Source organism: Haliaeetus albicilla, chromosome 2, assembly GCF_947461875.1.
Source record: "Haliaeetus albicilla chromosome 2, bHalAlb1.1, whole genome shotgun sequence".
In the NCBI taxonomy this organism is placed as follows: Eukaryota; Metazoa; Chordata; class Aves; order Accipitriformes; family Accipitridae; genus Haliaeetus; species Haliaeetus albicilla.
This window is the reverse complement of record NC_091484.1, coordinates 34,075,171-34,102,394: the sequence shown is the minus strand read 5'-3', so window position 1 is coordinate 34,102,394 and position 27,224 is coordinate 34,075,171. Positions and strand designations below refer to the sequence as shown.

Below are 27,224 nucleotides of genomic sequence, written 5' to 3'. Positions count from 1 at the left end.
TCTGGTTCTGTCAGTCATTTGCCTTAAGTGTAAGATTTTACCCTACTCCTGTTACCTAGTTTTGAGTTAACTCCAAATTTGATCTCCTTATTTTCCTCTTCGCAAACCAAAATTTTATCTGTAGATTAGTTATTCCCCTTCAACCTGTGATTCCTTATAACTCTATTCTGCATAGAAGTATTGTTTGTCTTATTTTTTTGTTATTGTCTTTAACATTTTACCTTTTTCCATTTAAGAGAGATCTCCAGTGCTAGTTCTGAGACATGTTTTATTGTTATGTATTTCTAGCATAAACCAACATTGTTTGCTATCATTTTGTTTGCAAGAAAAGTTCCTTAGTAGCAGACACTATTAAGTTGAGTGGGAGAAGAAAATTTGTATGAGTGGGAGAATGCTTTACTGTTGACATATATATTTTTTTTTAATAATGCAGTATTACCCATTGCATTACACAGCAGACATGCTAGTTGCTTCATTAACCTCTTAATCTATGTTCAGGTTTTCATTGATGTATTAGCATTGCATTAATTTTCAGTCTCCTTTCACCTCTTTAAATAAAGTATTATTCCTTGCACTAACAGTTTGTTTCCTAGACCTACTAACGATTTTTGTGTAATACGTTTTTAAAAATAATTTCACGTCTGGCTCTTTGTTGTTGTTCTCTTCCTTGTTACTATTATCTGATTTCTTACTTTAACTCTTATTTGTTGGAATTGGCTTATTTAGAGTTTCACTACCACTCCTGCGAAATCTGTAGTGTGTTTGCTAGCTTCTTGCTCACCTAATTCCAGAATCTCAGGGATTTTTGTTCTGTTACATTGTTATTCATGTGCCCAAGTGCATCAGGATCATATAGTTCAGCAAAATGTATTTCAGAAAGGAGCACTGATCTGTTCCATTTTATAAAAAAATCAGGGAAATTTGGTAAGTAGCTTGGACATGCAATCTAAATTTAAGCATGTCTATGAGTATCATTATGTCAGTGGAAGTTAAGCATGTGCTTAAAGTTAAGCACATATATTATGTGTTGCTTTATATTGGTCAGGGGTTTCTCAGCTAAGAACAAGTTCCTGCTTGCAAACATGCAGCATACTGTTAGCTTAGCGCTTGATAAAATAAGATTTAATGATTCTTGTTTAGATGATATTTATAGTTGACATAAATGAAGAAACAAAACCACTGACTTGGCAATTTGGCACTTGTTTCTGGTGAGAGGAGTGGAATTGTGCATGTTTAAGTAAAATTTAAGGACTGGTCAGTGACTAGGTTCAACAGAACTTCATGCTTGTTTTCTCTTAAATAAGATTATAATCTTTTGCGATAAGTTATGACTAATTTGGCATCTTGTACGTGGAATGTTTCTCCATTTCCTGGAAGGTTTCTTTTCATAAGTGTGCCACTTCTTTAAAGATCATATGTTAGTTTTTTTCTCTTCTGATGCTTTCTCAGGAGTACTTTTAGGTTTCAATAACTTCTTTAATGCAGAAATTCTGTGTTTGTTTGTATTTTTTGCAATGTGCTTCTTTCATTTGTATCATGACGTATGTGTATGTGTGCATGCACGTATGTATGTTGTTATAATTGCATCTAATTATATGTAAATATATTTATATGAGTGTGTATACATATGTAAAAGTTCACTGTGAAACTATATATGCTGGGTGCCATAATTCAATTTCTATGCACCAATAATATGTTTTAAAAGCTATTATTTTATCTGGAATCACAAATACAAAATTGAATTAGAAATTTGTAGTACCTAGTGGAAATAAGCCAAACTATTTGCGTTGATATTCAAATTATGAATTACTGTAAATAGGAAAAGTATGGAGTAGCTGAGGCTTAATGGGGTTATAGTATGCTATCTATGTTGTACATGTCACAAGAAATAGTTGTTCGTACCTTTGTTACTAAAATTTGGAAATAGTATTACACTGTTCTCTCTATGCTTCAAACTCTATAGAACAACATTTTTCTTCTTACTTTTTTTCCAGCACTTATTACTAGCAATAAAGTTTATCATGGCATTTGTAATTCCGGATAAACCAAGAGATATCCAGATAAAACTCGCCAGATTGGAATTTGAATCTCTGGAGGCTCTCAAACAACAGGTATGAGCAACTGACATGTAGAATAGTGAAAAGCATTGGTGGTCTGAAGGAAAGATAAACCAGGGAGATTCTGCTTTTGTTTTAGGTGGGTAAATACATAAATTCCGGAGTTTTGAAATTCCTGTTTACATTATATTAAGATTAGCTAGCTAAAGCTGTTCCACCTCTACCCCACAGGTTGTGGTGGCAGAGCTGGGGTGGCTGGGTGGGGTGTGGAACAGTCACTGTTACTATAGTGTACAGCACAGAGTATTAAATAAGTAGAAAACAGTGCTGGCTTACTTCTACATGTTGGATTGTAAACTGTAGTATTTCAGATACTGCTTCATTTTCTGTTAATCCATCACTGCTTAAGAAGTGGAGCAGAGAGCTGGAAGTTTTAGCAGATTCATCTGTCCTTTTAACCCACCAATGTATGTGAGTCAACATTATGAAAATGGTTTTCCTTTTCAGATAGCTTGAAATTCCTGGTGTGGCTAGTAATGTAGGAACTTGGAATGTCTGTTGTCCTTGTGTGTGCAAAATACTTTGTTTATATTGTCACTTCTAAAGGACATTGGGCTCTATGAAACCTCATTTCATCCCCTGGAGGTGTTTGTTGTTGCAACATTAAGATTTCTTTCATTGCTGAAATACCATCACAGATAAACAGTTAACTTGGCTCTAATATAAGCAGAAATTGTAAACAGTCTGAACATGTTTGAAATAATTGTGTTGAGAACTAAGTATGTATGAGGGAACAGTAATGTTGCCTTATTTTACTGTCCATACAATATTCTCATTTTATTGCATAAATATGGTGTATTTTACAACATATTTAACAAGCATTCCAAAGCAATTTAGGAAAATAAGGAACTAGATTTTTCCACTGAAAATTTCTGTTTTAACAAATGTTTCCATAGAGAGAGTGGTGGAGATCACAAGAGATGAAGAATCGTATGGGATTAGCTTCAGTAGGATACAGAGATTCTACAGAGCTGGTTTTGAAATGGCAGCATTCTTTAGGAGTTTCTGACTGTACCATGGTAGATAGGATTTCTAAGCTAGCTTACATACAAAAAAACCCAAAACCCAACAAAACAAACCAGCATGGAGCTGCAGAGACTGGTTCACCTATTTATTGTTAGCTCAGATATTTTTACACTGCAATGCATGGTTTTACATGAATATAATCTTTGTGTGCTCCACGTGCAGATGTGTAACCTCCTCTATACTGTGTTTTTTGTGTAGAATGGGAGGGTACTTTTTAAAACATCTACCATAGCTGCATGTGACAAAATGATCTCTTAATTCTGGGCAAACTGAGCCTGTAAACAATACACTGCCTTTTCTAGTTAAAAACCCACAGTTTTGTGTGATACTAGAACATTGCTGTTGAGGTCAGCACTGTCTTCCGTAATCAGCCGTAACAAACAAAATCCAAATTACAGTTGCATCTAATGTCTGATAGTTCTGTTTTGCCTTTCTCTAGTACATGGATGTGAAGTTACTGGGCGCTGGTCATGGATCTCATGTACTTTTTAGATAATATTAAAAGGAACAGGACTACATTTCTATTTTAGTTGTTCATTCTCTGTTTTCATTTTGTAGACAGGCAAAACTAGGTCATCCACTGGAACCTTAAGCTCAAGTGAATATGGTCACCTTTGGTTATAATGTGCCAACTGGAATACATTCGGAGTCTCTTTCAACATGAGTATGCGTGTCAGCAGTTAGAACTTCATCTGCTATCCTTGCATCTGCGCATTGCCTACAATAATATATTCCTGATTCCCAGTTCTTCAGGGTTGTGTCAGTAATTCAGTGGTGAAAAGTTAGTTGGAATTTCATTAAGAATCAGAACCCTGGCAGTTCTCACCTAATACTTTCAGGCTTCCTACAGGACCCAGGAAGAATATTGGCTGGTTTTCAGGTGCCTTGGTAGGTACTTTAAACACAAGTGTCCACCATCACCTTTTTAGATTTCCTCTGATGGATACTATGCTACATATCCCATAGACATGTAGAGATTTGGGCTTTTTTTTCTGCTGCCTTAAGTTTTTTGAGCGAAAAATATTTGCATTTAGAAGTAATACATTGGCAATGGAAGAAGATACTGAAGCATTTATTTTAGAAGCACATTTTCTAGTTCTTTCTCTTGTTACTGAGAGTCATCATGGTAATTTATGCTGTATGTCTTACTCTCAAGCAAAAATCAGCAAGAAAATCCACCAAAACAACAGTTTAAAAAAACATCTGGGGCAAATGTGTTGTGGGATCACGTGTTACAGAGAAACTGGTTCATATAATTTTGTGCAAGTATGCATCACGTTCCTCTGTTGATGCTATCCAGACATGCATGCCATTGTGTTTTACCATATGAGCTTTTAGAGTACTGCTGTCTTGGGATGTAGCTATTAGAAGGGTATTAACATTTACCAGACTGTAAACTCCAAGATGCCAAAATAGATTATCAGGCTCCATATATAGTGCATGGAGAGAAAATCTCCTAATACAGTGGCTTTGAACAGTTGTATTGATTGTGCTTGAGATCCTTAACTTTAGACAGTGTGAGCACCTTTACATTTTCATTAATGCTAAACTAATTGCTTTTTAACCTGGTGCAGTGGGACTGTATTCTGTGTTCAAATCCATCTGAAGACTGAGTTAGTATCTATTTGAAACGGGTTTTAAAGAATACAGTGTCTCAGCTCCCTAACAGAGATGAATGATCATCATTAGAGCTTGTTAAAACCTCCTATACAGTGAAAAATGGTGTAATTAAAAAAAAATCATTTTATATTGGAATGACAGTCTTGTTTTGAAGTTCTCAAACTTGAAGAAAGGTTTTTAGGAAGTTCTGAAATGCTTCTTTGAAACATTTCTTTACATAGCTTGGGTTAAGACTATTGAAAGGGAGTGGACTGTTGAATGGGTTGTAATAATTTGATCTATTTTGAAAATACTTTGTCATGATACACTCGAAGTATCTTAACAAAGTTTGTTGACATAACTCAGGACAAACTACTTTAACCTTTCTGAATCCAAACTGGGGAATGTGCTACATCTGTAGACTTTGCTTCAAATTTCCATGAGGTCCTTCGGTGTAAAGAATGGGAGAGGCTGCTGGTTAGACTCTATTTTGGGGGGGGTTGGGGCAGAGAATAAATTAATGTGAACTCTTTAATAGAGGACTAAAGAGAATATAGATCAAGGTTTTTGGAAGAGCAGGAGTGATTCCATTCATACTCCCTAAAGTGTTGTCAGTTTCTTTGTCACCAGGAAGGAAGCCTGGATGCTGGGCAACTAGAAATGGGTACTGTCTACTCCATACCCAAAAGGGTTATGGACCCTTTTCTGGTGAACATCATGATCCTTCTTAGGGAAGTAGCTAGCTGATGAAGTGGGGTAAGATGCCCAAGACTCCCCTTGCTTCTTTGCAGTACTCTGCTCTGTTGCATCTATTTCTTGAAAGTGCAGAAGCATGCCATGCTCTTTGGTCTAGTTCCTATGTTAAGGAAGAGAGACCAAGTATAGGTGTGCCTGCGAGCAGCAAAGGAACAGTCAGTTAATTCTTCAGTGGTTCAGAAATTACCATAGGTGTAGGTGAGGGACCAATGCTGTAAAACCAGTGTGAGGACACTATCTAGCATTTTTCGGCGCAGTGACAGTGAAAGCTACACTGGTAAGCATTTTAGCTTCTGGACAGATCAAAGCTTAATGAGTAGACAAAAGGCCCTCATGGCTGGAGATGGGTCAGCAGTCTATCCTTATAAAAGGTCGAAGTTCCAGAAAAGACAACCACAGATTAAACAGCATAACTTGCATTTTGTGGACTAGCTTACAGTCATGTTTTCATGTATTGCGAGATCTTCCCAGTATTACCTTCTTCCAATTGAGGGAAACATCAAATTAATACCTTCTTTCTGCACCGAAACTAGACCCAGGCAAAGCAAGCGAGAGACAAATTGGGGGAAAATAATTATTTGTGCAGTTCTTTTCTGAGCATGAAATACAGCAACTAGCAACTCCAACATGATGTATAACTAGTAGCCATTTTTCAAGGAAAAATAAAGTTTTAAATGGTGGGGAATGGTGTATCTTTTCACAAAGTGCAAATACCTAGACAGCATCAGTATTAGCTCTGAAAAAAAAAATCATGTTGATGTAAAAATGCTTGTGTTTGTTGTGGTACTTTTGCATTAAAAAATCTGAATTATATAAATTGGAAAAAAATGTTTTTCCTTATAGCTTCTCCTTCACTATCTCAGTAGAATAAACATAGCCCTGATAGCAGCAATAGAGAAATAAATTTCACTGTAAGAGTTTGCTTTTTCAGAGGAACTACGGGGGGGACAAAACCTGTCCCTAAGCTGGAGCAGAAATGCAGATGTGGAGGATTTTTTGGTCTGTGCATCCCTTCCCAGATCCTTCCCTTCTCCCAGCCCTTACCTCCAAGGGGACCTAATCTATAAACATCCCGTCATCCCTGTGCTCTAGCTTCCTTTCTTAGTGTTCTAGCCATCAGTGGCCAGTATCTTTTAACAGGAATGCCTTTTCCTTCTGATAAGTGAAGCCTTTCAGTGCTTCCTGTGAAGAAGCGTGTCCACCTCTTGGATGTCTGGTGTCCATCTGTAAATATTCCACCAGAAAGAGACTCCAGATAGATAACATGCTTGTGAACGAAGGGCCCAGTCAGCTGATTGACAGTTGTCATCCTTCTTCAACTGCCAGTAATGAAAAGGGTCAAGCTTATTGAACACCAGCCATGGAAATATGCCTCCTTTATCCTCCCTGGTGTACTTATTTTCAGAGTGAGATAAAGCAGTGTAGTCACAGAATCATAGAATGGTTTGGTTTGGAAGGGACCTTAAAGATCATCTAGTTCCAACCCCCCTGCCATGGGCAGGGACACCTTCCACCAGACCAGGTTGCTCAAAGCCCCATCCAACCTGGCCTTGAACACTTCCAGGGATGGGGCATCTGCAACTTCTCTGGGCAACCTGTTCCAGTGTCCCACTACCCTCACAGTAAAGAATTTCTTCTTAATACCTAATATAAATCTACCCTCTTTTGGCAGATGGTTTAAAACCATCATTCAGCCTGGGCCAAGTGGAGAAAGACCTTTTGCTCTTTCATACAGTATCTCCTATGGTGGTTTTACCATCTACGTACAATCGCTTAGTGGTAGTGGTATAGTCTGTATATCCATAAACAATTGCTTCAGTTGCTTTAGAGTGAGATCTAGGTGTTTGTAAGTCAGTAGTGCTCCTTCTTAATGAATTCCAGCAGAATAACAAGTTTTCCAAAGCAACAGTAGGTGCCACATTCACTAGGATTTCTCTAGCAATGTCATCCATTTACTGAAAACAGGTCTCTTGTCTCAGTTCCCTCTCCAGGAAATGCAAGAAGTGAAGAGCGTTGTGACTGATCTCTGCATCATCTTCATTGACCAAAAGCTTCAAAACATGCTAGTGCGTTAATTAGCTTCTTTTTGAAAGGGATGGTGAGACAATGACAGGAGGCAGCAGGTGTCTTCTTGCCGAGGTGCGAGTCATATGGAAAGTTTAAACTCTTTCTTCCTTCTGCAGGTATTCTGGCATGTAAAAGTTGCTGTTCTCTCTAGTAAAAACCTTCTGCTTCAAGTAATGTCAGTGCTTTAACATTGCAATTCACTGCAGCAACTCTAATAATTGCAAAGCTTTCTGTTTTCTGACTGCAATGGCTGGATCTTGCCATTTCCCTTAGGAATAGTACCCACTAGCACTAATCACTTCCTTTCCAGAAGGAAAACACAAGGTTTGAGCGTGCTGGCCCATCTGGCCCCTGTTCTTTTAGAGTGATTAGTCTCTCTGAGAACAGCTTTCTGTAGCTCAGAGCAAAACAAGGAGATACTGCTAACTTAAGGGTCTTCTGCACTGGGCAACATTTATCCTTGCTCCTTGCACCTCTTCAAGCTGCTGTTCTTGCAGAGATTTTCTATTTACTGACATGTCAGGTGTCTCAATGTGACTGTGGGTATGATGGACCAACATAGCTGCTTGAACTGTCAGCAAGCCTCAGAAATGACCCTTCTTTTTTTGGCAGGGGAAGGAAGAGAACAGCTTCTTCTGTTTTTAACCATTTAACAGTGGGAGAGCATGAGTCGTTAGTTCTTAACATCCTACTTATTTATCTTGTGAAATGGGTACTGAAGACAGTTTTTGTGAGTCTGAAACAAACTCAGTGGATTTGTGCCTCATTCAGTGCTATAATTACCAGAATTAGAGGGCTCAGAAAAGGACTGCCTGTAGCTTCAGGACTACCCTCAAAACACCACTGATAATAAAAGCAGAAGCTTGTGCTGTGCTCGCTGGCAGTGCTGAGCAAACACAAGGCTGCAGACAGGAGGAAGGGCAAGTAGCTGAAATGAAAACATTTCATTCAAATAATCAAAGATTTGCAAAACAACCTGTGGGAAAGACTGGTGAAACTTGAGCTCAAACATTGAATTTAATTTAAAACAGAATGAGATGAAATAAAACACTTGCTTTATGTTTTGACAAAAAAAAATCCTTAAAAATAGTATTGTTTCTAAAGAAAAATGTATTTTTAACAAAACTCATTTTTTCCAGCAAAAGTGTGTGGCTGCACTTTTTTTGATAGGCTCCACTGGTTTGTGTAATGAGACATAACTCACAGGTGATGTTAAAATAGAGCCATTACTAATCATTGTTGTTTACTGTAGGTTTTTTAAGAGTCCAAACCTGTTAATTCGACTTTGCAAATGCAGTTTTTCCCTAGTGAATAGTCAGAATGCTTTCAGGCATGTCAATATAACATTTGCATGTGTTTGATAGCAGCAGGGATATAGTGCAAGTAAGGTTCATTATATTTTCATAATACAGTTTTTTAAGCATAGAAAAACTTGCACCCGGTCATAGAAAAACAGATTGTGTCAAACATACTTTTGCCAGTGTATTTTAAATGTGAATTCTTTTAATGCTGGACCTTTCTTGAGAGTACGTTTCTGAAAATTACTTTCAATATAAAAGTGTTAGCAAAACCAAAATAAGTGATGATCCTTTAAGAAAAAAAAAAAAAAAGTCAAAAATGCATTAATTTGGGAAGAAGGTTTTTGTGTCCCCATTTCTGACTTTTCAACTGAAGGTGAGATGACACCAAGTCTGCCTGGTTTGCAGATAAGTTAAACTTTTAAATATGGGACCCTTGAGAGCTAACAGCATAAATATAAACTTTTAAATAGATATGAGTATAATGTGATGGTAGCTGATACTTTTGCATGCTCTTAATGGGAACAGAAACAAACAGTGCATCAACTTCCCAGCAGGTGTAATTTTCTTTTCCAACAATCCATTCATTCTCTGTGACTATTGCCAGGGGTAAAATTGTCTATCAAGTTATGTTTCTGTAACAGCTGAGTCTCTCTGGAAAGGTAACCTGTTTTACCTTTCTCAAATCCTGACCTAGAGCCTGGTGGTGGAATGAACATCAATCACTTCAGTCCTCTCTTTTTGCCTGACATCCCAGATCATTGAAAAGATACAATCTCAACAAGGAAACCTGGAGTAAGTGATAGGATGAAAACTAGGTTAAAATTGTTCCTACTGTAAGAATACTGCAACTATGTCAGGCTTTCATAGTTTCAGAACCCAGAGGGGATCCCAATTATATGTGAAGTAGTTTGAATACAAGAGAAGAGGCTATTCCAATTCCCATACAAATGAGAGTAAAGTGCATGGTGCATTTGATTTCAAGAGCTCTGGTAACCAGGCTTTCAACAGGACATTCATATGTCTGTGCAGACTTCTAAATAATCATTGCACCTGTTACTGAGAAGGTGAAGAACTAGAGTGAGAGAAAAAATGAAGTCTCTTGTCTCGTTAAAATTTCTTAAAAGAATCCCAAAAGATTACACTTACCATGATTTGATAATGAAATTTTCTTTATAGAACTGAATAGAATTTGGTGATAAAAAAAGTAGTATTTGTTGCAAGCAGCTGTGGACTCCTACACGCCTGTCACATTTTAAATATCCTTTTTTCTATGCCATCTCAAAAGAGCCCAGTAAGAACAATAAGCCTTTAAAGGAAAGGCTAGTTTAATTGAAATAATTAAACTTGAGTCTGGAAAGCTTTTTCTATGAGCAGGAAGACAGTAAATAGGATAGATCTCAACTTTTCAGAGATGATGATTTCAGTCAAATTTTAGATGTTTAAATATTACCTGATTATCCGCCCTGCCCCAAAGAAAAACTCTTGTCATCTTGTCTGCAGGGAGAACTCTTTCTGAGACTTAACTGGAGATCAAAAAGCAGGAACCCACAGAATTCCTGGAAAAGAGACAAAAATTTGGAAGTGGGTTCATGTCTGTGTGTTGCTAGTGATGACACTTGCACCAATGACTGAGTCTTTGCACATGCTGTGCAGCCTGATCCTGGCGATTCTAAGAACAAGTATGCCTACACAGCCACTGGGGTTTTATTCATTTTGAATTTGAAAAAATCTCTATGCCTGCTGGTGCTGCCTTGAATACTTGTACTTTTTGTTGTTTGAGAAATAGCACTCTGAGATATATCTGCCATTTTAGTGAGGTGGGTAAGACACATGCCAAATAGGCAAGTCCTTACTATATATATAGATTGATAATTTTTGTTCTGAAATGAGATGTAATTGCTTGTCTGAATAACATAAAACTTATTTTTATATGTGTAAATTTTAATTTGCACAGTGTCTAGTTTAATATGTTGTTTATATAACTTAAATAGCACATGCTTTTTGTATATTAGAGTAGTCCTTATGCAAATACTTTTCAAACTTTCATCATGGAGTACTCTGTAAAGGTGGTTTCATGGACCATTGCTTCTTGCATTTTCAAGTATCTAATTCTTTACCTTCCCCCAGCATCTAAAGAGTTGATAGAGTTGAAGAATGTATTGACAGGGGTGATTTTCAAAAGACAAGATAAAAATTAGCACTTGTGTTTGTTCTGTATTGTCTTCCCTATTTTCCAGTCTGTGTCGTTGACTTGAACATACAAGGTAAAGAGGTGCAGTATTTTAATGGTAGGCACAGCTTTTTTTATAATCACGTATATGTACAAATAAACCAGGCATAAACAGCATTACCAGTGTATACATAGATACAGGACATTTTCTCTTAATTCACAAGAAACGGCAAAATCCCTCAGTACAGTCAAAGACTGTGTTGCAGAGTAGAAGAGGAGATGTGCTCTACAGACATTTTGATGTGTCTGCTACTGAATTCACTCCCAGCATTGTCTTTCCCGATATTTCTTGCTGCAACTATGGCTTGACATTAAATTTGATAAGGGATCTTATATTGCAGAGACCAGTCCCTTGACCATCAGACTGGACCCAGCATCAGTTGCCCCACATTGGGCGCCAAAAAGGACTGTCGTGGTTTAACCCCAGCCAGCAACTAAGCACCACGCAGCCGCTCACTCACTCCCCCCCCCCCATCCAGTGGGATGGGGGAGAAAATCAGGAAAAGAAGTAAAACTCCTGGGTTGAGATAAGAATGGTTTAATAGAACAGAAAAGAAGAAACTAATAATGATAATGATAACACTAATAAAATGACAACAGTAGTAATAAAAGGATTGAAATGTACAAATGATGCGCAGGGCAATTGCTCACCACCCGCCGACCGACACCCAGCCAGTCCCCAAGCGGCGATTCCCTGCCCCCCCTTCCCAGTTCCTAAACCAGATGGGACGTCCCATGGTATGGAATACACTGTTGGCCAGTTTGGGTCAGCTGCCCTGGCTGGGCATGAGAAGCTGAAAAATCCTTGACTATAGTCTAAACACTACTGAGCAACAACTGCAAACATCAGTGTTATCAACATTCTTCACATACTGAACTCAAAACATAGCACTGTACCAGCTACTAGGAAGACAGTTAACTCTATCCCAGCTGAAACCAGGACACCTACATGGCTTGGACCCTTGTCACACAAGCAGTGACAGTTCGTGCAGTTAGCTCTCCAACTACTGCTCTACACTAGTAATGTCCGTTAAGATGACTTTTTTTTTTCTGTGAACCCTTTCAGTGTTAGCAATGAATTACCTTAAAGCATTAGCTGTCCTCTCCCTCATCCTCTCATCTAGTTGTAATTGAGGATGGGTGGAATTGTCGCTCTTTCTTCTCCAAAGCTACACAGAGAAAGACTGCATTGCAGAAGGTTTCAGGCTTTGAGCACCTCTGGCTCTTGAGGTGTCTTACTGGGGACACCTGCCTGACCGGCAGTGGAAGTGATTGACTCTTAGTCAAATTACTGTCCTCTAGGAGCCACTGAGGTCCCACAAGCCAGACAACATATGGCAGCATTTGGGTTTTGGCTCGGGGTTTTTGTGCCACTCATAATTTTCTAGAGCAAATTATCAATTCATATTTCATTTACATTCTTGTAGTTTATGCAGGTTATTTGGCAACTCACTTGTGTCCACTTGCTCTCTTTTGCTGCTTCTCAAAATTTGTGATAATTCACAAATTTGAATGTAGTAAAATTTATGCTGAGGAAAACCTTCCAAGTGAACAGATGGATGTGAAGCAGCTTGGTCCAACAAAGGCGGTTTTATTTGTTTTAACTCCAGTGCAATAGAAGGCTTCTGCAAACTCTGCATATGTTCATCTGTGTTAGCTGAAAAGTAATCATGTCTGACAAAGGTATCTCTATTGTATCAGAATAGACACCACCCACTTATTCATAGATATTTAGCAAATACATGTTCTGTGTCAACACCCATTTTCTAAGAGTTACTGTATCCATAATATAAGGAACTTTGCTATGATGTCTTAAATGATTTTGCCCTTTACCAATATCCAGACTGATACCTAGACTATATTTCAACATGACCTTTAAGAGTTTGTGATTTCATAGAATCATAGACTGGCGTAGGTTGGAAGGGACAGCTAGAAGTCATCCAGCCCAACATCCCCATGTTGAGCTAGTTGGTATAGCTGAAGCTCCTTGTGGACTAGGAAAGGTCATATTTTTAAGATAAACACTTCCTCCAGAGTGACACTTTTTGTCAGAGGTTTTTGGGTTTTTCTTCTATTTGCTTTGGAAGATTAAAATAAACGAAATTCATTATTTGTTTCCTGGGACACATTGAACTGTATGTGAGACTTTTCTTTGCGAAAACATGCCATGCATGTGTAAAACAAAAAGCCCCACCTCTGTCACTAGTAGAGATGTAGGCAGTCTAACTCCAAATTGAATATACATGTATGGCAGGACAGCACCAGCAAATTCAGTCTATGTATTTCATAGATATTATAAGTGAGGAAAGTAATATTTTCACTAATTATTCTGTAACCATGGTGGAGATACATTGTTCAATGATGGGTACTACTTGACTGAAATGAAACTGGTAAATGATGAGGGACTGCAGAAACTTTGATCCCTTAAGAGAGCATGACAGGTTGTCCAGTGTCTGAGGAAGGAGCAGAGACGGCCCATGTGTGTGAAGGGGAAGGGAGATTGAGTCCCCTTTTGTCCCAATGCCTGACCAGGCAACATGAACCATGACCCTGTGTTGAGTCACTCAGCTAGAAGCAGGCATGGGGTATCAGTCAGAAGTTTTAACTTGCTTTTCTCTCCATTTCATGTGTATGCCCCACCAAAGCAACCTGCTAGCTTCCTTAGGAGAGGACTGATAGCACTTGTATTCCCAAAGGAACTTGGTTCTGGCCTTTTTTAATCTGGTGTATAAGATTAGGAAATCAGAAAGGAGCTGTGATGCCGTACCAAGAATGCAGGAGATAAAGATGGGGCCATCTGCAGAGATTAAGCTCTGATAGTTTTTTCTAGCTAATGCCCATTTAAGATGTTTGTGTGGGAAGAAGTCTGTATCTACCATAGGGACATTTATAAGCATTTTGTCCCAGTATCAGCAGTTCTTTTAATATGTGTACAAACGATTCTCTTTGAGTTATGTGACGTCTGAACCAGCAGTTTGTAACCTTTGCTGCCATATATAGGGGAGATTATTTAGTGACATTAGTCTTGTAAGACTCGATTTATTTAGCTTGTCAAGAAAAGGGTTGAGAGATGCCTGTATTTACCAGCACGTGGAAGAATAGTGGGAGACTTTAACCTTCTTGATAAGAGCGTAATGTGGCCCAGTGGCTGAAATTGGATGTTACATAAAGGAGGCACAATTTTGTACCTACGAAAATAGGTGAATGTTGGTCCAGATTAGAAATGGAGTGTATCAGGGACAAAACAAACTTTTATCAAAGCCGGTATGCCATCTCTACCAGCAGCCACAAACAGATGTCTAGGAAAGAGCAGGAAAGCATGGTGACTAGGCTTGTGCTTCCTCCCAAAACTCTTCTACTTTCCAGTCATTTTTAGCTCTGATTTTTCTAAGCCAGATGCAGTTTCTCTGTATGTAGTAATCTTCAGTGATTTTTTTTATTCCATGGTGGTGTGCTGCCTCCCTTTGAACCATTTTTAGCTTTAGGGTCCACAGTGTCCTTTGGCAAGAAGTGCTGCAACTCATTATCCTCGGTGCTAAGGACATGGGTTGATTATTTGCAGACATCTTAATATATTTCTAATCAGGTTTGGTGGAAAAATTCTTTAGCTTTTACATATGAGAGCAGGTATTTGGCTGAATTACCATGGAGGTTCTTTTGGCTTCTGGAACCTGTGAATTTGAGTTTTTGTCATTTTATTTTACAGGCCTCATGGAAAACATGACAGCCTGATTTGCTTTTAGCTTGTTAATGATGCTTGCAAATTTGCTTTAAGACAATTAGTATAATCAAATCATGTGCTTCAGGGCTTTAGGTAACTCCTTTTTTCCTCTATTTGTGTATAGGTGGCCAAATAATGTGAATTGGTGCAGAGTCGCCTCTTTTTTGGATGCCAGGTTATCATTTTGCTAACACAATGAAAGCCAGACAGTTTGGGAAAATTCAAGTTGGCAAGGTTCTTGTAGTTCCTCGTCTTCCACTATAATATGGTACATGAATCAACTTACCTAATCTGTTCCTTGCCACCATAGGGGGGATATTAGGTGCTGGGTGTACTTTCCTGTCCTTTTCTCATGGAAAATTGTTTAATCTGCCAAAAACTGACATGTCTGAGAACTGTCAGTTTGGTAGTTGTCATTAGATGAGATATGCAGGAGTTGGTGGTGGCTGATCTCATGGCCTGTGGTGTCTTTGAAACATGCTGAGCAGTTATACCGCAATATAGCAAATGACATTGTTTAGTTTCTTAAAATAGCTAAGGTCATTTCTATCACTTGGGACTGGGACACTTGAAAGTCCATCTTCCAAACTCTGTTAACTTTATAGAAGAAGAAAATACCACATTGATGAGGAACAGGTTTATAGTGCTTAATATATTTAGTTATTTTCATGTGTGACTCATAAAATTGTATTGTGCATCTAAAATTTTAATTTAATTATAAATATAAATTTAAAGTAAATACTCCATTAGTAATTAGCTATGTTGGCTTTCTTATAAGAGGCATTTATGTGTAGAAGGGTCAAACATTTGTTTCATGACAGGAGTGCTCAGAAATACTAAGAGGTTGAATCTTTCTGCTGTTTGGGATCTCCTGCATTTCAAGGGGGGCACTTTGCTTAGGGAGTTCTAGCCAGCACCTCCATAATGCATAGCCAGATTTCTGCAGCCCATGCTTTCTGCCTAACAGTAGAGTTACATCTTTCCTTTGTGACTACTGTATGCCTTCATTTATTTTTTTAAAGGCATCTTTATAGTCACAATAGGCAGTTTTTTAAAAGTTCAGCTGAATATAGGCAGCTGCTTTCCCTGGAGTACACGCATTTAAAAGTTACTGTCTTTCTACTCATGTATTGTGTACATAATGTTTTCCAGCCAACATTAATCATACTGGGTAGCTTTGAGGGCAAAACTGTTGCACTAAGATAAACATTTGAGAGTCTGCTTTAATGCCCAAAGCCTCTTAGCTTTTTTACGTCAAATTATCTTGTATCCTCTGTGTTTCTAGGCATGCTACTACTAAATGCTACTTTTAAAATTCAAATTCTCTGTTGTATTTTTGTTGACAAGCTTAAAGAGAAGATATCTCACAATTAAGGTCCCAACGTCAATGGCAAGAACAAGATTGTGGTTTTACTTTCTTATAGCTGGCATTTAAGAAGAGTGCTAGTTGTATTATACTTACAATATTGCCTGTGCTTTTTGTATTCTACCAGTGTCAATATCATAATACTGGTGCAAAATGAGGATGTTCTTTTACAACAGTGTGCTAGGAGTTAAAATTTTGTTGACCTGAATATATGAGTCAGTCATTTACGCTTTTATTTTTCTGAAAGACTTTGTTTTACAAATACTGTTTTCTGCAAGCTACAAATAATTGTAATTAAACATGATTAAAAAAAAAAAGGAGAACATTATGTACTGTGCAACTATCCTAGAAAAGACAAATAGAACTAATTTTCTTAAGAGCATTATGCCTTGGTTTTTGCATTGATATCAGCTGAGAAAAAGAATTCAATTGATAAGAATTGTTTTTTCACAAGATATTTTCATAAGTTGTCGCTTTGTTAAATAGATGAGTGCCACACAACAAATTTCCTTTACTCTCCTCCTCAGTGAATGTCCTCGGCTAATATTTGCCATGTACGCAGCTAAAGATTGGCTTATTGAGGACTGAGAAGAAACGCTTGTAAAAACATGGGTTTCTCCTGCTGTGAAACAGTGGCTGTAGTGTGTGCACAATGTGATTTTTCTAAAGTTGGGTTTACTGGCAGGGTATATATGTGAAAATGTCCAAAAACCAGAGACCTCATCTGTTTCTGCTGGTAGCTAGCGTGATGCTATTAGTGTCCATAATCTAGGGAGCTTGGCGGGGGGAGCAAGGGAGGATTGTTAGCAGTTTTTTAAAATATCCCCTTAAAAGCCAGATAGTGACAGAGTTAGAGAGGAAGAGCTGTCAGATAGTCAAATATCTGGGAGGTGGTTTGGCTGTCACACTATATGAAAGTTACGTAAGGTGTATAAGCATGTTGCATAAGTGCTCCCTGGTGCTCCAGGTCACTGGCTACTCTTCCAAAACTAACCACCGCCTGCCTGAAACCAGCCCAGAAACACAGGCAGCACACTTGGAAAATGGGCATCCACATTATTTCTACAGCAGTGGCAACATGTTTGCATGAGATACACATACAAGTATATTCAAAAGTAATATAATGATTTGTAAGAAGAGCAAAATCAAATGTCTGTAAGAAATGAGTTTAATTTTATTTTGACTGAGTGAGTATCAGTTTAAAAGAGCAGATCACATACAAAAACTTGTATTGCAGTGGAATACGTTTCAATACTGTGAAATGGTGGGGAGTTTTTAGGCCCAGCAGGAAGGACCTGTTGTTTATATACAATCTGAATAAGCATTTCTTCGCATTTGGAAAAGAGAATTGCAGCTCAGCTTTTGCTAGCTTTTTTGATACTGCTAGTAAAATCTTTTTTGCAGTTCTGCAAACAGAAGCGTGGATATTTCTCAGGGTGGGGGGGGAGGAGAAGAAAGGTGGGAGCAAATCTGCCCCTCTGAAGGCCTCACTCTTTAATCCATCACAGTTTAAGATCAAGACCAAAAGGTGTTTGATGATGATGAACCTTTTCCACCCTCTGAAGCACATTTTAACAGTAAGAGCTCGACTCTTCATGCTTTGGTCAGATAGCTGCAGCACCTTCTTGACAGTGTGCCAGACTTCATTTATATTAAAGGTTAAATGGTTGAAATCACTGTATTTAGTAACTGTAACAGATAACAGATGAGAGCTCTACAAGATGTTCTCTTCTCAAGTTATTGGAAAGATTGAATTCAGCTTTGCAGAGGAGTACTCTTCTTTTTCATGCCTCAGCCTCCTCTCAAAAACTCACTCAGAGGTGGGAAAGATGGCAGAATACCTTCATACAGATGGCATGGGGTCTTTGCAAGGAGCTTGTTTTAATCCAGATGTTCTGGAACACAGATGACATGTCCTCTCCATGGGTTTCAGAGGCTAAGTGCTGACAGAGTGCTACGATGGTCACTGTCCAAACAAACCAGAAGCAGTATCAGTTCCACTCTGTCCAGAAACACTTTGCTTTGGACTTGGGATAATTCGTCATTAAGCTGAAGCCTCTGTTACCTGTCAAACATCTGACTAAACTGAACACATTTTTTATTAGAGACATCTCTTGGATGTTGCATGCTGTAATCACACTGGTCTTGACAATCCTAAGAAAAAAGGATATGCCTAAGGCTCCATTACCATGATGCAGATTGTGCTAGTAGTCTGCTGATATGTAAGTCCAGCCTGTAGTCCAGTTACCTCTTCTGCCTGATACTGCTTCACAGAGCTGCAGTGGGGATCTACATTCATATCCAGCATTGCTGCATCTGGCGTGTTACAGTAGGGTTAATACGATTCATTGCCAGAGTGAGGGGCAGTTCAGCTGTAGGTCAGAACCTTCTCCATGAAACAAAGAACAAAATTTTGTGTAGACTGACTTGCTAAGTAAAGTGAAGGAAATTCTGTCCATTGGCAGTCTAATGTTAATCACTAACCTCCTGTGAAAAGCTTTCTGCTATTTTAGTCTGTTGGCTGGTCCTAGAGTAATCACAGCTTTCTGTTAACTCTACAAAGAAAGACTTGGCAGAATTTGCTGCAGCCCGTTTTCCTACTCAGTGCCATAAAACACATTTTGTCATCTCACAATTGCTGGGATCTCATTGTCTAGTTTGTGAGAAACTGCTTTTTGCTTTGTTAGTGCAAACTGGGTTTTGTGTCATTTCCTTGAGGAAAGTATCTTCTGATTTCCCACGTCTAGGAAGATTGCCCCATGAAGCCATCTTGCAGTCCCTGTTCTGTTTAAGTGGAACATTTCACACACGCATCCCGTCCACATGGTAACTCATTGCTAGTCACTGGGAGTAAGATCTCTGTGGACAGTTTTTTAAAGAAGAGTAATTGTTTACATGTTGTAGTAAGTAATAGGTTCTTCAGGATGTAGCCTGTGTCCATCATGCTGCACTATAATCCTTTGCCGCAACAGAATTTTATATCTTAGCGATTCTTTATTGATAAAGAAGTGGGGAGCTGGTGGTTCCTTCTCCAGTTGGGACTTTGGGACAGCCAGACCACAACAATCATGGGTGTCAAGTGTATCACCAGCAAAATCCATACAACAATATAACTTAAAGAACCAGTTAAAGTAAAATAATGTTTCTTTAGGATTTAGTTTGTAGGTAAACAAGGGGCAGACGAGTTAGCTCAGTGTGGTGAGGCACTGGAACAGGTTGCCCAGAGAGGTTGTGGATACCCCATCCCTGGAAGTGTTCAAGGCCAGGCTGGATGGGGCTTTGAGCAGCCTGGTGTAGTGGAAGGGGTCTGGAACTAGATGATCTTCAAGATCCCTTCCAACCCAAACCATTCTATGATTCTAGTTCAGTACATCAGTCTGCAGCCAGGCTGTTACCTTTGTCTGATAAAACCAGTCCCTGACTATGAAATAAATGTGGTTTGTGGGGATTGTTTGGTGTAAAAATGGTCTCCTCCCCTTCCTGCTCTATTCTCTCAAATTTTGTACCTGCTTTTCTTCTTATTCTGTCCATTGTGCTTTGTTCTGAAAGCACAGAAGTCTATTCATTTTGGTGCATAGACTCTTGTAATCTTTTCAGTTTTGCATTTCTTTGTTTTACTTATCTTAATGTTTATAACCTCCATGTGAGAGATGTTGTTAGGCTGTCATGCAGTGAGTTTCATGAACCTGATTTAATAAATATACTCTTTGCCTTGTTGCAGTTCACCCTGATCTCTAATCGGTTATTAGGCATTTTAAAGTCCCTGTGCAGTGAGTATTTTGAAAACATCCATTTTATTTGCCACGATGAGTGTTCCACAGCTCTTCACACAGTGACAATGGAATTAATCCAGGAAAAGAAACGAGCTGAAAAAAGTCATTTAAGTACCCATGCCAGCCTTGCTCCACTGGGCTGTTTGTTTACATTGATTTTATTAGGACACAAAGAAAGAACTACGGAAGAAAAGAATCTATTCTGAATTGTGCTGTTCACTCATCACAGTATTCGGTATTTGAACAAAATCTCCCAGCCTCTCAACTAGATTAAATTGCATTTAATTTACCCTCATTATACACACATTTTGGTTATAACACTCAAAATACTTGGTTCTCGAAGGCCTTCGTTTCAATGAGAACAGAATGTTCTGGTTTGGAAAGAAAGCCTGGTGCAAACAAAATTGAATGTTGAAAGCTGAAATTGAAAGTTCAGGGAGGTGGAGAAGTGACAGGAAAGGTAGTTACTCATAAGATGTTCCTTCATTTGTTTTTTAATTTTGTATTGATACCAAAATCAAGCAATTTCATTATCTTCACGTTAGAAAACATGAGTGATCCCCACCTTCATCAGCATGTTGAAATGTACGTTAACTGTGAATTCTCTCGTTTCTATTTGAAGTACATCCGTATTTTCCTAATGCACTAACACCTGTGCGTATATAGACATCCTTATACATCTGCATATGGGTCTGCATATGTGCTTTATAACTGGTTTTTGGTAGTACTGAATCAGCTTGTCAGTGACAATTTTGATAGTAATTGTGATACTGAATCTTTCTGTAGCTGCTTTGTTTAACTTTTGTTTATTATTTCAGGGTTTTTTTTTAAAGTATTATTTTTTTTCCCTCTGGGTATATGTGCAGCTCATGGCCCTGATACTGCATATGCTCATGTGGAAATATGATTTTATCTGTATGAGCTGTTCTGCCTCTTGTAAAAGAACTTTTATGTGTCTTTTTGAGATAGAAGTTCTGCAGTTTGATTAGAACGGCTGGGCTGGTCATGAGAAATTTTTAGATATATTAAGCCTTGGAATATTGGAGTAGAGTCTGGTTTAATTTCACCAACTGGGAATAAAGAATGCAGATGTAAGAAGGTCAAGCCAGTGATTCTTTTACAGCTGAGTGGAAACCACAGTTTCTGAAGGCTGGATTGATGAATGAATGCTCTGTGGTTGTACTTTGTAACTATTCAACTAAACCAGAAAAGATTACAGTAACATTGTGAATCCATAAGCAATGTGAGATAATACAATGTTATTTTCTAAACATGGCTCAATTAAAATAGGAAAAGCATCATTGCACAGATGCAATGAGCTTGACATATCGCTTTGAGAAGATGCACGCTGCTGGATAAACTTTGTGCACTTTTATACACTCAAGGTTTTAGCTACTTTGGTTTTTGGACAAAGGACAACATTTCTGTGCTGTCTGAGGACAATCCTAATGCCTGGTATATCCACATGTACAGATACTTCCCATACACTTTAAATCATTGAAGCCAGTGGATAGGTATAGAAGTTAAGGAGCCATGTGCCTGTGAGGAAGAAAAAATATTTTAGCAGCATAAAACTCCTATAACTAATTAGAAGTATTTGTATAGGACTAGCATTTTGCGATCATAGCTAATACAATGTAAAGTAAAATATCTGTACTTAATATTATATAGACATACTGGGAGAATTTGCTTTAGATATGCTGGTCTCCCCTGTTCCTTGAAGAAAAGCAGAAGAAGAGGTTCCTCTGAAAGGTAATTCAGAGCAGGAACCGAACTTTGAGTTATGAACGATCTATGGAGGAACGTACCCCTGTCTCTTAACTGTACATGGAGCATCTTGGGCAAGTCTCCCTTAGGGTAAAGTGTGAATGTCTTCATAGATAGACACCAGCTAAGAACTTGGTCCATAATATAAATCCTGCTTGAAAATGAAAGTGTTTATATTTTGGCAAGTAAGGTATAAAATTAGAACACCCTAGAAAATAGGGTGGTTTTGCTTGTTATCCTGTTTATTTTTCATAAATATCTTAGATCACTTTAACGAACACTAAGACTAAAATTTTTTTGTATCCACTTGTTTGTTTGTTTATGCGTAAAGGTCTTTTCATTTTCACTTTTAGGTTTGTTTCCACCATTATCATAATCACTCTTTTAAGCAGAGGGAAAGCATACAATTGAGTTTCCTGCAGAGTATTACACAAGAATGACGTAGTTCACCAAGGGCAGTGCAAAAAAAAAAAAAAAAAAAAAATTTGCCCTGTTGTCAGAGAATAGCATTGCAAACAGTTTCTGTTCTGATCTTAAGAACTTTTGCACCTGTGCCAGGTATAAAATTAGCAATTGGAAATTTGACTTCAAATTGACTGAATCCCTTGAAATGAACACATTGGAGAGTAGTATTGGTTTCCAAGGCAACAATCAGCCGTGTTCCTAAGGACATGAAAGGTGTTTCAATGACAAGGTTGGCTTCAGAGAACATCTTACTAAATTTAAATTTTACATTAATTCAGAATATCCAGAACTACGAAACTTTCATAATGTGGAGTACAGCTCTCAATACATCTTTACTCAGTCATGAGTAAACTCACTCCTACAAAATATATTCCCTTCCCAGCACCATATTCTAAATATGTTACAGTTCGTGCTGCATTTCCAGTTTCTCCCTGTGACTGTTATAGGACACAAGTAACACTATCTATAGCTAAGATTATCTAATACTTTCTGTTACATTAAACTACAGTATTAGAATGATAGCAAAAATTAGGCTCTGGACGTGACATGGTAAAAAAAATAAATCAGGTATTTTGGCAGATCTAATCACAGTTAGATCTATTGAAGGGTTCTTAGTCCCCCAGGAAGACATGATCATGATGACTCATTAATGCCTGATCATGGTTTTATGAAATGTTCTTTATACATCAAAAGTTATTTTATTCAGGATACTTTTTACAGATGCACATGGAGAGCTTTTCCATACCTGTGTGGCAACATAAAAGAAGAAACAATGATTTTTGACGGAGAAGCTTGCTAGCAAGGAAACAATGACGGCATTTCTTTGGCAAAGCGATGAGAAGAGTTAGCTCTCCATGTCAAAGTGGAGCAAGTGGATGAGGAGTAGATTATAAAACTTCTGAAAGTTGGAAGAAGTTAGTTTGAGGCAAAGGAACATGTCCTGGTTTCAGCTGGGATAGAGTAATTGTCTTCCCAGTAGCTGGTACAGTGCTATGTTTTGAGTTCAGTATGCAAAGAATGTTTATAACACTGATGTTTTCAGTTGTTGCTCAGTAGAGTTTAGACTAAAGTCAAGGATTTTTCAGCTTCTCATGCCCAGCCAGTGAGAAGGCTTGAGGGGCACAAGAAGTTGGCACAGGACAGAGCCAGGGCACCTGACCCAAACTGGCTAACGGTGTATTCCATACCATGGGACGTCCCATTTAGTACAGGAACTGGGGAGGGGGAGTGGGGAATCACTGCTCAGGGACTGGCTGGGTGTCGGTCGGTGGGTGGTGAGCAATTGCACTGCGCATCATTTGTACATTCCAATCCTTTCATAATTGCTGTTGTCATGTTGTTAGTGTTATCATTATCATTATTAGTTTCTTCTTTTCTGTTCTATTAATCCGTTATCTCAACCCATTAGTTTTACTTCTTTTCCCAATTTTCTCCCCCATCCCACTGGGGGGTGGGGGGAAGTGAGCGGCTGCGTGGTGCTTAGTTGCTGGCTGGGGTTAAACCACGACAGAACAGTACGCTGAAGAGTATGATAATAAAGTCAAAGGGACAAATTAGAAAGATTATTTTAACAGTTTATGGGAGGGATGAGTGCAGGCATAAAAACTCAGAGATTCAGCTGACATGGAGACAGAGGAATTTGGTGTTGGGACAGGTTTCACATTTGCAAATGATTCTTTGCTCTCTAGTTACACATTTGTTTCATGAATGTGCAGATTAAAATTCTTAACACATTTTGGAGATTTGTCTAGCTTGTTTGTGAAGTGAAGAGTAGATTTCGAAAATAATGATCTTGAGGCAGTACTATTGGGGAGAAGCGATTTACTGAATAATGTAACTACTTCCTGCAAATCCTTGGAGACAGAATTCTCAAATTACAGTTTCTAATTCCATGGAAATATACTAACCTGAAATTGTAACCTATTTAATTCTCTTTATATGGAAAAGATTGGTTTGTTTTGGAGGTTTATTAATCAGCAGATATACTTCTCTGAGAGCTATCATTATAATGGTTTTGAAAGCCTCAATTGTTTTCTAAAATATAGGTATTAAAACCTGTGTAGCTTTCCTGTTGAGTCTAAATGGTGAAAGGTACATATCTGTTTCACTTCATTACTTTTTACAAGAGTCAAGAAGCACAAAAGTCTTCAGCTGGAATAATCAGCCCAACTCCATTAGATTCGAGAGCCTCCCACTCTCAAGAGATCTAGCCCAGAGGGTTTTTTTAGTGATGCTTGCTGCTTAAAACACCTAATGTTTTGAAAGATCTTCTAAAACTGAAAACAGCACTAAGTATCAATACCAAAATGGGCACTGAAGATTTGTTAGTGATATAATGATTATAAAGTGGAACTAAAGTGAGCCATAGTAAATTGAAGGGAACTTGCCAAACCACAGTTTTGGACCTTGTGCTACAGATCATTATTCAGGGTTGCACTGCAATTTTTATTCCCCCCAATATTCTTACCTCAGTCTGTGGTAAGTTGGATGATGTTCAGTGAGTGAGGTTGCTTTACCTAATTTTTTTTTTATTTTCACTGTTTAGTGGCAAGGTGAGTATTTTCTTCTCTGCTTAGAACCTAACTGCAGTTCCTTGATTTACATGCTGCTTATTATTCAGGATATATACAGTTCCTCCATACACAGTATAGAACACAATCTATACTTAAGCAGTGTAAATTCAGAGTTGTCTCATTTGCAAATAAATGGTAGTTCTACCTAAGTCTTGGATCTTCAAAATTGTAATTGAAATCACTACTTTTTGTTTCTCTGTTGCCTGCTTAATGTATTCTGAGTTCTGAAGAAGGTAGGGATTTTTCAGAAGTAATGTATGATAATGTAATCAAAAGCCTAAGTGGGATTTTCAGAAACGGTGGTGGATTGAGTGTCTAATTTCCACTGTCTATCACTACAAATTATGTGTGGCCTTTAGAAATTTTTGAAAAGTCCACCTTTCATTTCAGTTGCCAAATACAAAACTGAATTGATGCTATTTATAATCTTTAACCTCAAGTAACTTTTATCAGACTGTCTAAGACTTAATTTTTAGGTATACATCCTTCATACCAATCTGTGCCATCCAGGTGTTGCTCCTAACTGCAAACAACTGGAAAGCTATTCACTTAATACAGCAAGTGAAGTACTGTGTCTTGAACGTTGCTAGACTGCGGAGAAGAACTCTTGGAAGAGACAACATGTGTTTCTGCTTTCCTAAGACTAGCTGACTAGCTCTTTTATGCTGTAATCATTTGTAAATGCATTTGCACTATAAATCTTGTTTTATTACAAGTTTCTTCTGTTTTGTATGTTGTACAGTATGATTGTTTGCAATATAAGGAGATAGTAAACAAAGTACCAAATCACTTTTATCCAGGGAGGCAACATGCCGTAGTAATTTAGATTCTGATGAAACAGCTAGATGTTTAATATACTCTTCTAAAATGTTTTCTATTAGACACTTGTCTTCATTGGGCTGTCTGGTGCTCACCTGATGCTGCATTTAATGAAAAAAAGTGGTTTGATAACTATAAGTAGGAAGACACATGATTATTTGTTGAGGTATGTCATCACTTGAATTTACTGTTGTCGTGGTTTAACCCCAGCCAGCAGCTAAGCCCCACACAGCCTCTTGCTCACTCCCCTCCAGTGGGATGGGGGAGAGGATCAGAAAGGTAGAAGTGAGAAAACTCGTGGGCTGAGATAAAAGACAGTTTAATAGGTAAAGCAAAAGCCGCGTGCACAAGCAAAGCAGAACAAGGAATCCATTCACCACTTCCCACCGGCAGGCAGGTGTTCAGCCATCTCCAGGAAAGCAGGGCTCCATCACGCCTAACCGTGACTTGGGAAGACAAAGGCCATCACTCCGAACGTCCCCCCTTCCTTCTTCTTCCCCCCAGCTTTTTATTGCTGAGCATGACATCATACGGTCTGGAGTATCCCTGTGGTCAGTTGGGGTCAGCTGTCCCAGCTGTGTCCCCTCCCAGCTTCTTGTGCCCCCCCAGCCTCCTCGCTGGTGGGGTGGGGTGAGGAGCAGAAAAGGCCTTGGCTCTGTGTGAGCCCTGCTCAGCAGCAATGAAAACATCCCTGTGTTATCAACACTGTTTTCAGCACAAATCCAAAACACAGCCCCGTACTAGCTACTGTGAAGAAAATTAACTCTACCCCAGCCAAAACCAGTACAACGGTAAATTCAAAATAGCATGAAATGTGTCAAAAAGGCTATAATGCTCACTTACGTGGCAGTCTTTCTGCTGTCTGTTTATGTATGGTATGGCAATATTTTTTTTTTTTTAGCTTTTTATGATTTTACATGTTTCAGAAATTTCAAAGTTGTATAGTAAAAAGGCTTACAGTAGCTTCTAAATATAAATAAGCTTAAAAATAAATCCTGCAAAACTGCAACGATCCATTTAATAAAATACCCATTTTTGTAAACTCCCTGAAAGGAGTGGGTGAAAATAAGTGTGACACATCATGTGGGCTTAATCTGTTTCGTATAAATTTGCTGTGAAAGCTCTAGTTCAATATAGATAATGTGCAATCTGTTCTAAACATCCAGTTGTACAATAAGGGTAATTTGTGGGAGACAGTTATGGATCTCAAGAGCCCTTTCATCATTCAGAGTATTGAATTAATCTCCTCCTAAATGCTCATTCAGAAAGTGCCAGAAGACTGCTCTGTTTGGTTGCCATGGCAGATATTACTCTCCTGGCTCCTTGGAGAGCTAAATTTCTATAAACTGTGAGTGTTTTCAAGTTTATCAAAGCAGTAAGCTGTAGTTATTCTGATTGTTGTTTTTGTTGACGGTTTCCTTCTGTGATATGCTTGCATTAATTTTACTCTTTAAAAAATGTTCTAAAAATTCTTTACCTGTTTGCTCTCTCAAATAGAACAATAACTTTCATTTAGGGACAAAAAAGGGCAAAAAAGTATTTTGCATTTAGAGTCTTACAGTCTTTTAGATAAAAATAGAAAGAAATCAGAAAATATAGTACCTGTATGCTGAGAGACTAGTGAAAGTGGCAGAACTCTCCAAC

At 38.2% G+C, this 27,224-nt stretch overlaps 1 protein-coding gene across 3 annotated transcripts in view; it reads left to right on the top strand.

The window, feature by feature from the left end:
* ANO10 (anoctamin 10) overlaps positions 1-27,224 on the top strand; it is a 131,072-nt gene that overhangs the window by 83,118 nt on the left and 20,730 nt on the right. For 2 of the 3 annotated variants that reach the window (XM_069770504.1, XM_069770516.1), the window contains exons 12-13: positions 1,995-2,111; positions 3,583-3,635. In XM_069770504.1, coding sequence (XP_069626605.1) covers positions 1,995-2,111; positions 3,583-3,635 — 170 coding nt within the window. The remainder of the gene's footprint in view (positions 1-1,994; positions 2,112-3,582; positions 3,636-27,224) is intronic. The other variant, XM_069770509.1, reaches the window with a different exon arrangement.